This window comes from Anneissia japonica, unplaced genomic scaffold (genome assembly GCF_011630105.1).
Source record: "Anneissia japonica isolate Jap-2015-1 unplaced genomic scaffold, ASM1163010v1 scaffold456_len727751_cov192, whole genome shotgun sequence".
NCBI classification, from domain to species: Eukaryota; Metazoa; Echinodermata; class Crinoidea; order Comatulida; family Comatulidae; genus Anneissia; species Anneissia japonica.
Genome location: NW_022713155.1, coordinates 554,885 through 568,810, shown reverse-complemented (window position 1 = coordinate 568,810; position 13,926 = coordinate 554,885). Strand labels below are relative to the sequence as shown.

Genomic DNA, 13,926 nt, shown 5'->3' with positions numbered 1-13,926 from the left:
GGCCCCCACCTCCGTAAGGAAAATCCTGGCGCCACCACTGTTTAAGCGGCTTTTTCTTTTATCTTTTATCAAATCATTAATAGTTCATTTATATTTTTCCTTTTTTTTGGGTGTAGGTGTAACTATTAATTGTCCAACCGTATGCACTTGCAAAGACTTTAAAGTTAAATGCACTGTAAAAAAATGGAATCGCGGGATAGTCGATCCTTCATTGAAATACCTGTAAGTACGATTGTCATTGATAATCTCTGGTGAAAGTTTAGCGTAGCTTAATAATTATATTAACTTATTCATATTATTACGCTGATTGTAAATGATAATGATGAAATTTCTCGCCAATACAGATCGTGTATTCGGCACCACAATGCTTAAGTGTATGCTTATGCTACCCACCGTAAACCACTCTCCAATCGTAGTTTGTTTTCATTTTTAAAGGAGTTTATCCGGTAACGCTATAATTTATCTAAAGGTGGATGCTTTCAGTGATCTGACAAGTCTGAATATATTGTAAGTGACATTCTAAAAAGTTATGTTATCAGTTATGTAGGCCTATTTGACACTCAGAGCCAGTTGTAAACCATTCCATATTGTTTGCTATTCTGGTCATTTAAAAAGTTTGCATGACGTGACATTTTATTAATGACGTCGACAACAACAAAAATCACTGAATTACTTCTGATAAATGATCATTGTCGTTGCTTTCCTTTTTTTTTTTTGAAGGGATTTGTCTTCGAACAAAATATATTTTCCATGGGTGTCACCACTATCCTACCCACATAGTTCTATGTTTATTTCCTTTGAACTGTTCCGTCATATTCCAGAAACACCAAGTGCCTTCAGATATTTAAGAAATCTTCAAATTTTGTAAGTAACAATCTACAAATTATAAAAAGTATTAGTTATAGGCCTATAATAAAGCTTCTTGTCACTCAAAGGATGCCGCGGAGCATTCTACATTATTTAGATTTCAATTAATTTCAATTTCATTGACGAAGAAAACAGCAACAGCAGTGGTCGAAAACTTAATAAAATAATAAAATTATCCTCATCATTGAAAAGACAACAATCATTGTGGACGACGATCAGTGAATTTGAGAAAAGCAAGCATCTTCACTACAAAGCTACACCGCCATTCTCGTGCTCAAAATCAAAATGGTACTGTTATATAATTTGCTTAAGTACGGTGGTTTGTTTTCATTTTTTCAAGGAATTTGCATCGTAATGAAATAACTGTAATGGGACAATCTTTCTTCATTGGTTCGATCAGTCTTAAAACATTGTAAGTAATAATTAAGAAGTTATGTAATATCTGTTTTGTATTTTACACTCAAAAGCAAATTGTGAATCATTGCATTACATTGTTTTCTATTACAGTTACTGTAATTTCAAAAAGTATGGATGGCGTGACATTTTGTCAACTACGTCGACACATTCGTTATTTAACTTCTGCTTGATATTCATAATTGTTTGTTCTCTTTATGTGTTTAGACATTTATCTTCGAACACACTAATTGGTTTAGTACCAGGTACCTTCAAACGTTTGACAAGTCTTCAAACGTTGTAAGTGACTAAAGCTTCGCTTGACACTCAAAACAAGCTACATAGATATAATTTATAAATCTCGTTATGATTTGAATCAAGAAAACAATTCTGGGACAGTCTAGTATGGTATTTAAAGCGCCATTCCCGGCAAAATTTCACTAAAAACTGACTTTTTTTTAAAATAGAAAATATGCATTTGCATTACTCCAATTATTATAAATCATGGAAAATATTGGCATGAATTTTAGTTTTTTTTCCGTGGACCAATCAGCAACAAACTTGGTTGGTTCGAACCAATCGAACGCATATTGTACTTAACCCGAACAATATACAATCTCACTATAGATGGCGCTATAAATCTTTGCTTTGTTGTACCATGGAGGTATTATTGAGAAGGAGATCACTATGTTATGAATAACAGATTGGATTTGAGTGGAGTTGAATAGCTTGGTGGTTAAAATGCTTGCCTTCCAATCCCAGGGTCCTGGGTTCAATTCCTGCCAGTTGCAGGATTTTTTCTCACGACCAAAACCACTCCACTCCCTGTGTAAAGGCATTGTGTGTGTATGTTTGTCTTGTGTAAGGGATTGTCACCTACAAGTAGGATAGTGATATATTCGCTATTGACAATCCTTGGCACATGTATTGTGTGCCTAAATAAATAAATAAAATAAATAAATAATACAAAATATTCAGAGGAGACAATAAAACAAGCAGTCATAGAAAATAGAAAAAAAAAAAACCAAACAAAACAAAACAAAATAAAAAACAAAACAAAAAACGTCGGTTAAAATAAAAGATTATCATTATATATACATTTGTTTAATAATGATGACAGTGTTGTTTTCATTTACATTTTAAATTGTCTTTGACATATAACGCGATAATGTCATTGAGTATGAACACAGACTTTACAGTTGGAAGCAAAGCCTCTTCTCTAAAGCCCTGTCTGGACTATCACATTTATTTGACAAAAGCCTGACATGCCTAAATATGGTCAGGATGACAACAAACCGTGACCATATGTAGGCATACCATGACTGTACATGGGCATACAACAGTTTTTTGTCAAAGAAAATAGATAATCTGAACTGCAATTTACAAGCTACACCCACTCCAGAGGGAACAAAATAGTACTAATATACTTTCCTTAGTGATATTTTTTTTTCATTTTCTAGGGATTTGAATCGCAATAAGTTACAGGGTATCGATCTAGGCGTCTTCAATGGCCTGACAAGTCTGCAAAAATTGTAAGTGACAATCCACAAGTTATGTTATCAGTTCATGTATTTGATAGTCCCTCTATACATACATGTACATTACTCATTACATACATACATACACACACGCACGCACATCTACAACACATACATACATACATTAACACATACATACATGATACATAAACACATACTTGTCAATCATACATGGTTTACTATTCAGCTCATTTCAAACATGCATGACATGACATAATGTAATGACGTCGACAACAATTATAATCATTAATAAAACATTATATTTCTTTATGTTTTGAAGGCACTTGTCTTGGAACAAAATAAATGCTCTACCTAGAGGTGTCTTCAGTAGTTTGAGAAGTCTTAAAACTTTGTAGGTGACAATCCATATGGATAATTCAATTATAAATTAAATATTCTTGACACTTTAAGCACGTCACCACGTCACGAAAAATACAACGTTATTTACGTTTCTGGTCATTTTAAAATGTATACATTGGCTAATAATCAACTATCGATGATGATGACAACTTTGTTTACGACACACATACATTTGCCCTACCCTACATAATGAGTGGGGGTCAAGAGAAAATATTCTGGTGTCAATTTCACCATAGAATCTGAAATTGGAAGAATAGCATTTTTAGCATAGCATCATCTTCCAAGCTACCTCAACACTCGAGTTCCAAGTAAATAAGGACAATTCATTATAATTGCATAATAAGCAATTAGTAGAGCTCCGCATAGTACACTATAGGAAAATTATTATACGAAGGTTAGATTAAATGCTTGAAAAATTTTTTGAATGCATTAAATCTAACCTAAGTATAATAATTTTCCATTTAGTGTATGATGCATGCTCTACTATTACTAATTGCTTTATTAGTCAATCGCCGTCTCTTAATTTTAGTTTTTTTTATAAAACTAAAAAAATTGAATTGTAATTGAAAGTTACTTACGTAAAACAAACTTAATTAGAACATGAAAAAAGTTACTTTAAATTCAATATTAAGTTATGAACAATTAAGGAATTCATTGAATCACTGGACCCTCATAAACACAAACTGAACGTTTAATAGGAATATTCCAGAACTATTTTAAAGACTCAAGGAACAAATGTAGATATAGGCCTACGGCCAGGCAAGAGGCCGCCCGGGCCTCCTCCCCCTAGGCCACTACTAGGCCGTAGCCTAGCCTAGTTTAGTTATGAAATCATCGCACGATTTTACCTGTCTGCATGCGCCGACCAAAAAGGACTTCAGTGACTGTATTCTCTCTCGAATGCTGAAATGTTTATTTCGTTGTTAAGTTTGATTGACACTCTGGAAAGGTCTATTGCTTATTAATGAATGAAATTTGGCCTGTTAATTAGGCCTGTTATTTTAAATTTAAAGATATACTGTCCCTTCTAACACAAAAAATGAAGGTATACAGAATTGAAATTTGAATTGGCCATTTTGTTGCTTTAGGAAAGTTATCCACTTTTGATGCAAAAATCTAACGAAAATCAATCAGTTTCGTTAATTAACAGATAAATTAGTGCGAAAAATTCTCATGACTTGCATCGCGAAGGTTGGTAAAGTAATTTAAATTCAGTTCGCTTTACTAATTATATTCATATGTATGAATGAGGTATCAGGGGGTTGTTATGGATATATATGATAAGAGAAGAGGGTTGTTGACAAGTTTACTCTCCTGAGCGCCCACTGATTCAATATATCAAGATCTTCCTGAAGACCGTAGGCACCCTCAATATCATTAACAATTTTATAAATTTTAAGATCATCGGCATACATTAAACATTTTGAATAATTTAAAAGTAAAGGAATATCATTAATATATAAATCAACGTCGAAAACGTAATTAATTTTTCGTCACCAATGAAGAATACTAATCATCGTTGATAACAACGACAATAATTGAATTTGAACAAACAAGATACTCTAAAATTAGAAGGCAAACGTCTTCTCTAGCAAGCTACACATCCACTGTCGTGTTCTAAATTAATTTTGGCACTACACCATTTTCTTAGCGGTTAAAGAATGATTTTCTTATTTTCAAGGGATTTACATAATAATGAAATAACTGGATTACAGCAAGGACTCTTCAATGAATTGACCAGTCTTGAAACACTGTAAGTGACAATCTACAAGTTATTTTTTTCAGTTATATATTTGACACTCAAACCAAGTTGAAATTGCTTAATACTATGCATGTTATAAAATTAGGTATGGCGAGACATTTTTGAAGCAACGTCGACACAACAATCATTATTATTTTGCTTAATAATCATGGTTTTTTGTTCTATCATATTTTGAAGGGATTTGTCATCGAATATCATAGCTTATCTGCGGCAAAATGCTTTCAAAAATTTGGCAAGACTTCAAACGTTGTAAGTTACAATCAACAAATTCTAAATAATATTAGATATGTAATTTTAACACTCAAAGCAAGATGCAATGCATTCCACATTATTTACAATTCAGGGCATTTCACAAATTATGCATGGGCTGCACGTCATCGTTAAAACCCCCCCAAAAACATTATTGAAATTTAGGTCTATATGCTTCGACCGGACGTGTGAATTGGAATGATGTTAAGCAAATAATTGTCTACGTTCAAGAGTCCAATTAAAATGTTTGTTATCGATTTTTTTGAAGATATCATTTCAATATAATTACAAAATATATTTAGCATACCTTACACCTATTTTGAAATTATGATTCCAGTACCGTATTTTTTTTAAAAACCGACCGACGATTTGGCCTGTTTACTAGTGCCAACACTGATTTAGAACACCTGAGTATTGTGAAGATACCAGCCTTACAATTTTTGGGTCTTAGTTCAAATTCAAATTGTCATAGTCGAGAAGGGCAACATAGCATTTTTGGCCTCATGGTAATTTGGTTTCATTTCTTTGAAGGAGTTTGTCTCTTTTTTTCAAGGGATTTGTATGATAACATAATAACTGATATAGAACAAGGTGCCTTTAATAGTTTGACAAGCCTTAAAACATTGTAAGTAACAATCCACAATTTTCAGTTACGGTATGTATTTGAGACTCAAAGTAAGTTGTGCACCATCCACATCGTTTAATATAATAATACTTGTTATCTTTACGTTTTAAAGGGATTTGTCTTCGAACAAAATAACTTACCTACGGAAAGGTTCTTTCAGTAATTTGACAAGTGTTCAAACGTTGTAAGTGACAATACAAAAATTATCAATAATATAAGTTCCGTATTAAAACTTTTTGAAACTTAAAACAAGTCGTGCAACATTTCACACATTAATTACTCTTCAGATGTTTTCAAATGTATGCAATGGCTGACAATCATCGATGAAAACAACAAAGATATTGTTGATAAATAAGAAACAGCCAACAACTGCAATCGTCGACAACATAGTAAAATCTTTGTCTAACAAAATAAATAACAGATCCAAATTCAATTTAAACAAAATTTCTAAAATTGGAAGGCATCTCCACTATGAAGCTACCACCCCCACTCTAGTGCTTAAAATAAATGTTGACACTAGTATATTTTTATTATCATAGTATTTCTTTTTGGCGCAATCCCTGGCCAATTGTCTTTACTACTAAGCTAAACCTACTATTGTGTTATAAATTATTTTGGTACTAATAGTCATAGTACTTTGTTCTCAGGGTTTTGTCCCGTAACGCTATAACTAATATAAAGCAAGGCGCCTTCAATGGTTTGACAAGTCTTCAATCTTTGTAAGTGACAATCCACAACTTAAAATACAAAATATATGTTTAATTACCAGCTTCTAAATATTGAGTTGTTCCTTGAGCACTACTGCAGTGGATATGTGCACTTTATAAATATTATTATTATTATTATTATTATTATTATTATTATTATTATTATTATTATTATTATTATTATTGTTATTATTATTATTATTATTATTATTATATTAATGCTTGCGGTACGCCACGTAGATAGTTATGAAAAGAACTGTTGTTGTTGGTTAAGTATATCTCGACGGTTTGATTGAGTTGCTTCAATCGTCTTCAGGAGAATAGTATCTGCAGAAAGTCCAAAACACTTACTGTATACCGTATGTTTTGGGTAGTGAGACTTGCTGTTGAAAACAACAATAGCTGAGAATACGTGTGAAAAGGCTAATACAAAACCCAAAATTCATAGTCTGTGCAAAAGGGTGGGGCATGCCTAGAAAACCGAGACAGTGGCATTGTTATAGCTAGGTGAAAGGAAAGCCAAAAACAATGGTTTCCAGTGTGGCGGGAAAAGTGTTGGTTTTGGTCCGATTAAACATGGACCACCAAATATCGCTGATGACAAATCCGGTATCTTGTACTTTATCGTGTTTGTAAATCTCTATAGCCTCTTCGGTCCGTCTGAAAAGATGTTACAGTGGCCATCAGTTCAGATTTATCCCAACGTCCCAATATACACGATGTTGTTGTTATGGGAGTGCATGACTATAGATAACTTTTGTTGTTCACCTCTCTAGCATGACCTTGGTGTTCCTTGAGCATGTACGGAGATCACGTCCTGTTTCACAATGTAAACCTTTCCACACTCACGTGGAATCCGATGGTGGTTTATCCTTGTGTGTTTGAATAGTCCGGGATAGTTTGTTGGTTGCACTATGAAACACTTTAATATCGGCTTCTTGTAGAATGCGTTGAATACGGTGTGAAAGCTGTCCCAAATATGGTAAACATACAGACTTTCTGGATTCCGTATTATCTTGGCTATTGCTGCGTTTGGATATTTAAAAATCTTTCATGTGATAACCGTTCAGTTTCAGGGCTTCCTTCACATGCTGCACTGCTTTCTGAAAAGCAGGGGCGGATTCAGAAATTTTCTGACCGGGGGTGGTGGGTGGGGGAAATGGGTATTCCATACCCACCTCAGCCCTACTATGCTTGGGGCTGAGCCTACTATGCTTGGGGCTGAGGTTTGCAAATTTTAAGAATAGACCCCTCTAGGCGCTCGGAATTGGCACTCTCAGATGGTAAAAATACTTTTTAAGAGCAGTGTTCCTCGACGATTTTATTGACTTCCTCCGGACCCGAACTATGCTCCCCCTCTCTTAGACACGGGCGTTGCAAAGGTCTAAATAAGGACCTATAGTCTATTCTAATAGGCCTACTGGGAGTCGCAAAGCAAATTATAATTACGGCATCTCTAGATGCCAAGAAATGGCACTCGTTCAGACTTAAAAATTGAATATTTTATCTCCATTAAAAAAAAAAATGTTTACAAATGCAGGATTGTCCTGGCCGGCTGGGCAACCCACCCCTATGGATTAATATGATGTCAGTGACACATATGCTGTTATGTATCAACAAAATTGGACCAGTGTGCTATAGAGCGAGGTCCCTACTGGCCTCTATGGGTAGGGAAACCGAAGGGCCCCTAAGGGTCGGTCGTCCTTGGAGCAAATTTTAAGAATAGGCCTCTCTAGACGCTAGAAAATGGCACTCTCAGACGGTCAAAATGCTTTATCAAAGCAGTGTTTCTAGACAAAATTATTGACCTCCTCCTGACGGGAGCTTTGATCCTCCTCCCTTAGACACCCCTCCTCTCATGGGCGTCGCAAAAGGTCTAATCAAGGACCGATAGTCTATTCTATACTGGGGAGTCGCAAAGCAAATTATGATTATGGCCCCTCTAGATGTCAGGAAATAGCACTCATTCAAACTTAAAATTTGAATATTTTATATCAATTTTGTTTAATTATGTCAAATGTAGGGTGGCCCTGGCCGGCTGGGCACCCCACCCACACTGGATTAATATGATGTATGTCATACAGTCGATGACATATGCTGTTGTGTGTTAAAGCCTTTTGGAGCGAGGAACCTACTGGACCCTCATGGGTAGGGGCATTAAAGGGGCCCCTAAGGGTCGGTGGCCCTGCGAACCGCCGCACGCCACTGTGCATGGATAGCTGTTCTCTATAGCTGGGTACTATATTCCGGCTAAAAAATCTTCGTCTTTTGGCCTTTTTTACATCCTGATTTATGAAATCGTTTAAAAATCAGCGTCGGGGATTTAGCGTTGTATTCGTCGTCAAGCAATAGAAAATTCAAAATTAGAGAGTGGTAAAATAACCAAGCTCTCCTTTCGCCCACTGCTGGAGACGCCACTGAACTCGTGGGTACACTTCATTTTATCTCCTCTTTCTTTCTGCCCTTTAACTCTTCTTAATTTTTTATATTTTTCGACGTGACTGACGGGGGGGGGGGAACGGGACCCCTACTGGATCCGCCACTGGATAGAGTCGCTGTCACTGATGCTGTGTGCTCTTCTTATAAGTGTGTTGCAAACTCCTTTCTTGGTGGATGGATGGTGAAACGAGCACTTGTTTAAATATCTGTTGGTGTGAGATATCAGTACTCTTCCTAGGCTTGAATATTGCTACGGCACCTTCGACTATACCAGAGGAAGAGATCGTCCATCGAGTAGAACCATCTCTAATTAGGATTGACAAGACATTGGCAGAGCAAGCATTAAAATATATTTTTACTTCACCATGCAAACCTTCAAACAATATATTACTATTATTATTATTATTATTATTATTATTATTATTATTATTATTATTATTATTATTGTTATTATTATTATTATTATTAAATGTATATAGAATGACGTCATTTTTACTAGGTACATCTGTGTTTTATAGTCTTTAGTTGGACTAATTGGGAAGATGATCCAAGCACGGAAAATAACTAAAGCGGAGAGCAGATAATCTGAAGAGAAACAATAGCTTTTCTGTCTGGAATAGCTGATTATTTGGGTGACTTACATAGCTTAATAATCATATTTTTTGTCCTCATTATGTTTTGAAGGCACTTGTGTTGGAACAAAATAACTTATCTTCAGCAAGGTACCTTCAATAATTTGACAAGTCTTCAAACGTTGTAAGTGACAAAAATCCACAAATTTTGATAATGTGACCTTAGTATTAGAGCCTCTTGACACTTTTTTTTTTCATTTTTTATTTTCCAACAATCTGAATTTTAATACATGCAATGTGAATACAATCTTATATTGTAAGGAGGATCATAATCTAGAAGTGCAAAATCACTTGTCAGGATAAGACCCTATATGTGTATGTACACACATATACACAAAATATAGATATAATGATAAAGCGAAGTACTATTTATACATAATGATATAAAATAGTTGATAAAGGAAACAAGGACAGTATATAAATATATAAATAAAATTCATAAAATACAATAAAAATACAAAAAAATAATATAAGTAAGATCACATATACCTTAATTTATATTAGGCCTATATTTAGATGAGTAGTGCTTTTTGATGTTTTTACGGAAAACAGGAGAGATACATTTTTGAAGTTGTCATCAATACCATTCCATAGACGTAGTCTGGATACAGAAAGAAAATGCTCAGATAACCTAAGTTAAATATGAGGGACGTGAAGTAACCAAGGAATGTTTGTATTAATTACGTAAATTATATACTTTTGAGATAAGGATTTGGTTTTAAAGAGACTAGAAATGTATGGTGGAAGTTCGTTATTAAAAAGAAGCTGAAAAATATAAGAGGCAATTTATCACATTTTTTATATAAAGGTATAACTTTTGCTATTTTAAAAAAATCCGGAAAGTGACCAGAAATAAATGAGCATTTTATAGAAAATTTTAATTGATTTATGATGTAAGGGGCGACTTGGGTAATTGTCCGAGATGAAACATTATCATATCCAGATACTTTATTAGGATCCAATTTATTTATAATTGAGATTACCTCTTCGACACTAACAGGGATTTTTATGCTTAACGTATCTTTCTTTATGTTGTACCTACTATTTAGGTAATTTCAAAAAGTACATAAGCTGCCATTCATTGATGGCGACGAAAACAACAATCTCTTTGTACTACACATACATAAGTTTAAACATTCAGTTCCCTATCAGAGCTTTCTGACACCTAAAGCAGCCGCGAAGCATTACATATTTTTACTATTCAGTTCATTTTAAAAAAGTATGCATAAGCTTAAAGTATACATGACATCGACAACAGCAATCGTCGACAACGTAATAAGTTTATCGTCAACAAAGGCCTTAATGTTATTAAGCCAGCTCCTTCTATCTTGATAAGCCTCCACTCTTATGTTCATTATCAACTTTGACACTAGAATACCTTTGCTAATTGATATTTGTTTGTTCTCATTATGTTTTGAAGGCACTTGTGTTGGAACAAAATAGCTTATCTGCAGCAAGGTGCCTTCAATGGTTTGAAAAGTCTTCAATTTTTGTAAGTGATAATCCACAAGTTATGTGGCTTAAGTAGTTGAATTGTTTCCCTAAGCTCAGTCCACACTTTTGACAAAAAAAACACTGTTGTATGCCCATATATAGTCATGATGTTCCTATATATGGTCATGAAGTGCCTATATATAGTCATGATGTGCCTATATATGGTCATGAAGTGCCTATATATAGTCATGATGTGCCTATATATGGTCATGAAGTGATGTCATCATGACCATATTTAGGCATGCCACATGTTTTTGTTAAATAAAATTTGATAGTCTGGACATGGCTTTATTCATGAGAACAAATTATGATGTAGTGAAACACAGGACCATGGAATCAGAGTTGGAGACAAGCATCTTCATCACCAACCACATTCCTACTCATTATGTTAAACGTGTGACACTTCACGTTTGCCTAATGATCATAGTTGTTTGTTTCTTTTTAAGGGATCTGTCTGATAACACAATAAGTAAGATAACGAAAAGTGCTTTCAGTGGTCTGACAAGTATTCGAAAGTTGTAAGTGACAATACACAAATTATAAATCTAAAAAGTTAATAGCGTGTTTGAGTGTTTCGCCTGATTAAGAAACCTATAACTATAATTATATTGAGGCGAAAATGTTAAATACTTCTATCTATTCAGTCACAAAGAAACAATGTCACTTAGATCGCGGATCATGATATTTGTGACAAATAATTTGTCTCCATTGTATTTGTTCCAAATGTTTGTTTTTGTCGATATCCTCATGTCCGAAATTACAGGTATCTAGTCAGACATATTGATATTATTGGACAGTCGATTATCACCTATTATCACCTACTTTCTGCACAATATTATCCCCCACTTTGTGCTAGTATCATTCACATTAAACTTAAGATAGTCGATTAACAAAATCAATTACCTTTCCATTCTTTTAAGAATATGTAATTTTTATAATTCGTTACAGAGATCTGCAAAATAACGTGTTAAGTTACTACAAACCTGATTCATTTAAAGGACTTACTTCTCTTGAAACTTTGTAAGTTTTTAAAATTTTATACAATTTTGGCACTACTTTTACAATTTTTCACAACTAATACTGACATAATCATAGTTACTAACAACACAAAAACAAAAGTAATAATAATAAACTGAAGGACGATGGGGATGATAATGACGATGATAATAATAATGGTAGCTGTAGTCCTAATTATAAAAATAATAATTATCACCATTATGAACTATACCGGTATTCATTCTTGACAATGTTAAAATAAACAACGAAACGTAGAATCAATTATGGCCTCACGTCTGTCAGATCTCAAAACACTTTTACAAGTTATTCTTCGGAGTTACCATACTCATAGTTTATTAATTATAACAATAATAATCCTAATTAAAGCAATTTTCATTGATGAGGATAATAATGAATATAATACTGATATTTACTTTTGAGAACTTATGATTTACGCAATGAATAATGAATGTTTTTTTTTTTCTTGTGTTTTCTACGTACTTTACACAGATTATCGGATGAGTTTAGTATCTGCTGTATTAAGGAACATGTTCCCAATTGCAAGCCAAATGTTGATCAGTTTTCCTCTTGTAAAGATCTTTTAAAAAGAGAAGCTTTGCGAATCCTGATGTTCATTCTTGGAATATCTGCCTTCATCGGCAACTTATGTGTTGTCATACTGCGTCTGGTGGAAAATGAATTTAATGTCCAAACCATATTCATAACTAATCTTGCAGTTTCTGATTTGTTGATGTCGGTTTACATGATAATCATAGCAGGAGCTGACCAATACTACAGAGGGGTGTACTCAATGTTTTCAGGAGCTTGGAAATCAAGTTTCCTTTGCAGTTTTGCTGGGGCTATCGCCACATTATCCAGCGAATGCTCGGTATTCATCTTGATGCTTATGAGTGTTGACCGTGCAGTTACCATAGCTTATCCGTTCAGTAACATCCGGTTCAATCGTAAAAGGTGCATTATAACTATCGGTATTACCTGGCTGGCCATTATTTTTATCAGTTTCCTCCCGATGTTCAGCCGTCTAAGCTTCATTAACATACCGTATTTCGGAGATAACTACTATGGACGACAAAGTGTGTGTCTGGCGCTACCGCTAGCAGGAGACCGACTGCCAGGCTGGGAATACGCCATAGCGATCTTTCTCGCCTTCAACCTTTTCGGATTCGTCGTCATCGCCTCGAGTTATATTTCTATGTACATATCAGTAAAGCGAACAGCGTCGAGAGCTAATAGAAGTCAGGTGCGCTCAGAGGAGATAAAGATGGCAACCAAGATGGCAATGATCGTCCTAACCGATTTCTGTTGCTGGTTTCCAATTATATTGATGGGAATTGGATCCGAGGCTGGTGTCTGGATGCTCCCAGACGACATATACGCCTGGTCAGCGACCTTTATTTTGCCTATTAACTCCTCTCTCAACCCTTACCTTTACACAATCGCTTATAAATTTAAAAGAAAGTCATCGGCACAGGTCGCGAAAGTAATGCCTTTAGTCCGGTCCAGACTCTCATCGCCGTAGGGCCGTTGTCCCCCGGTCTGTTGCCACCCACTATGTCTTGGCATTAAGCCCATTTGCTCTTGAATTCCTTACCACTAGCTGTTATGATCATTGTCATCTGCCAAGTTGCCACCCCTTCCCGTTTTTGCCAGCCCCTATGCACCATTGGCAGCTGAACGATTTACATGTTGGGTAGACCTGGTAAGCACATTGCAAATGGAGCGAAAAACTGGCTCGAGGCTAAGGGCCCCGCCAGAAGTTCAATGGACGAAAATCCTGGAAACGTTTGTACGTTCTGGAATACCAGAATATCCTATACAGGCCCATGGCGTGGGGGGGGGGGGG

General features: G+C 35.0%; 1 protein-coding gene across 1 annotated transcript in view; it reads left to right on the top strand.

The window, feature by feature from the left end:
- Positions 1 to 13,889, top strand: part of LOC117108276 (G-protein coupled receptor GRL101-like) — a 15,483-nt gene extending 1,594 nt beyond the window's left edge. Inside the window, exons 2-16 of the mRNA XM_033250250.1 lie at positions 117 to 222; positions 436 to 507; positions 721 to 864; positions 1,208 to 1,279; positions 2,721 to 2,792; positions 3,079 to 3,150; positions 4,840 to 4,911; positions 5,098 to 5,169; positions 5,723 to 5,794; positions 6,442 to 6,513; positions 9,625 to 9,696; positions 10,993 to 11,064; positions 11,513 to 11,584; positions 12,015 to 12,086; positions 12,573 to 13,889. Of these exons, the coding sequence (XP_033106141.1) occupies positions 117 to 222; positions 436 to 507; positions 721 to 864; positions 1,208 to 1,279; positions 2,721 to 2,792; positions 3,079 to 3,150; positions 4,840 to 4,911; positions 5,098 to 5,169; positions 5,723 to 5,794; positions 6,442 to 6,513; positions 9,625 to 9,696; positions 10,993 to 11,064; positions 11,513 to 11,584; positions 12,015 to 12,086; positions 12,573 to 13,602 (2,144 nt within the window). The 3' untranslated portion in view covers positions 13,603 to 13,889. The remainder of the gene's footprint in view (positions 1 to 116; positions 223 to 435; positions 508 to 720; positions 865 to 1,207; positions 1,280 to 2,720; positions 2,793 to 3,078; positions 3,151 to 4,839; positions 4,912 to 5,097; positions 5,170 to 5,722; positions 5,795 to 6,441; positions 6,514 to 9,624; positions 9,697 to 10,992; positions 11,065 to 11,512; positions 11,585 to 12,014; positions 12,087 to 12,572) is intronic.
- Positions 13,890 to 13,926: the final 37 nt, after the last annotated feature.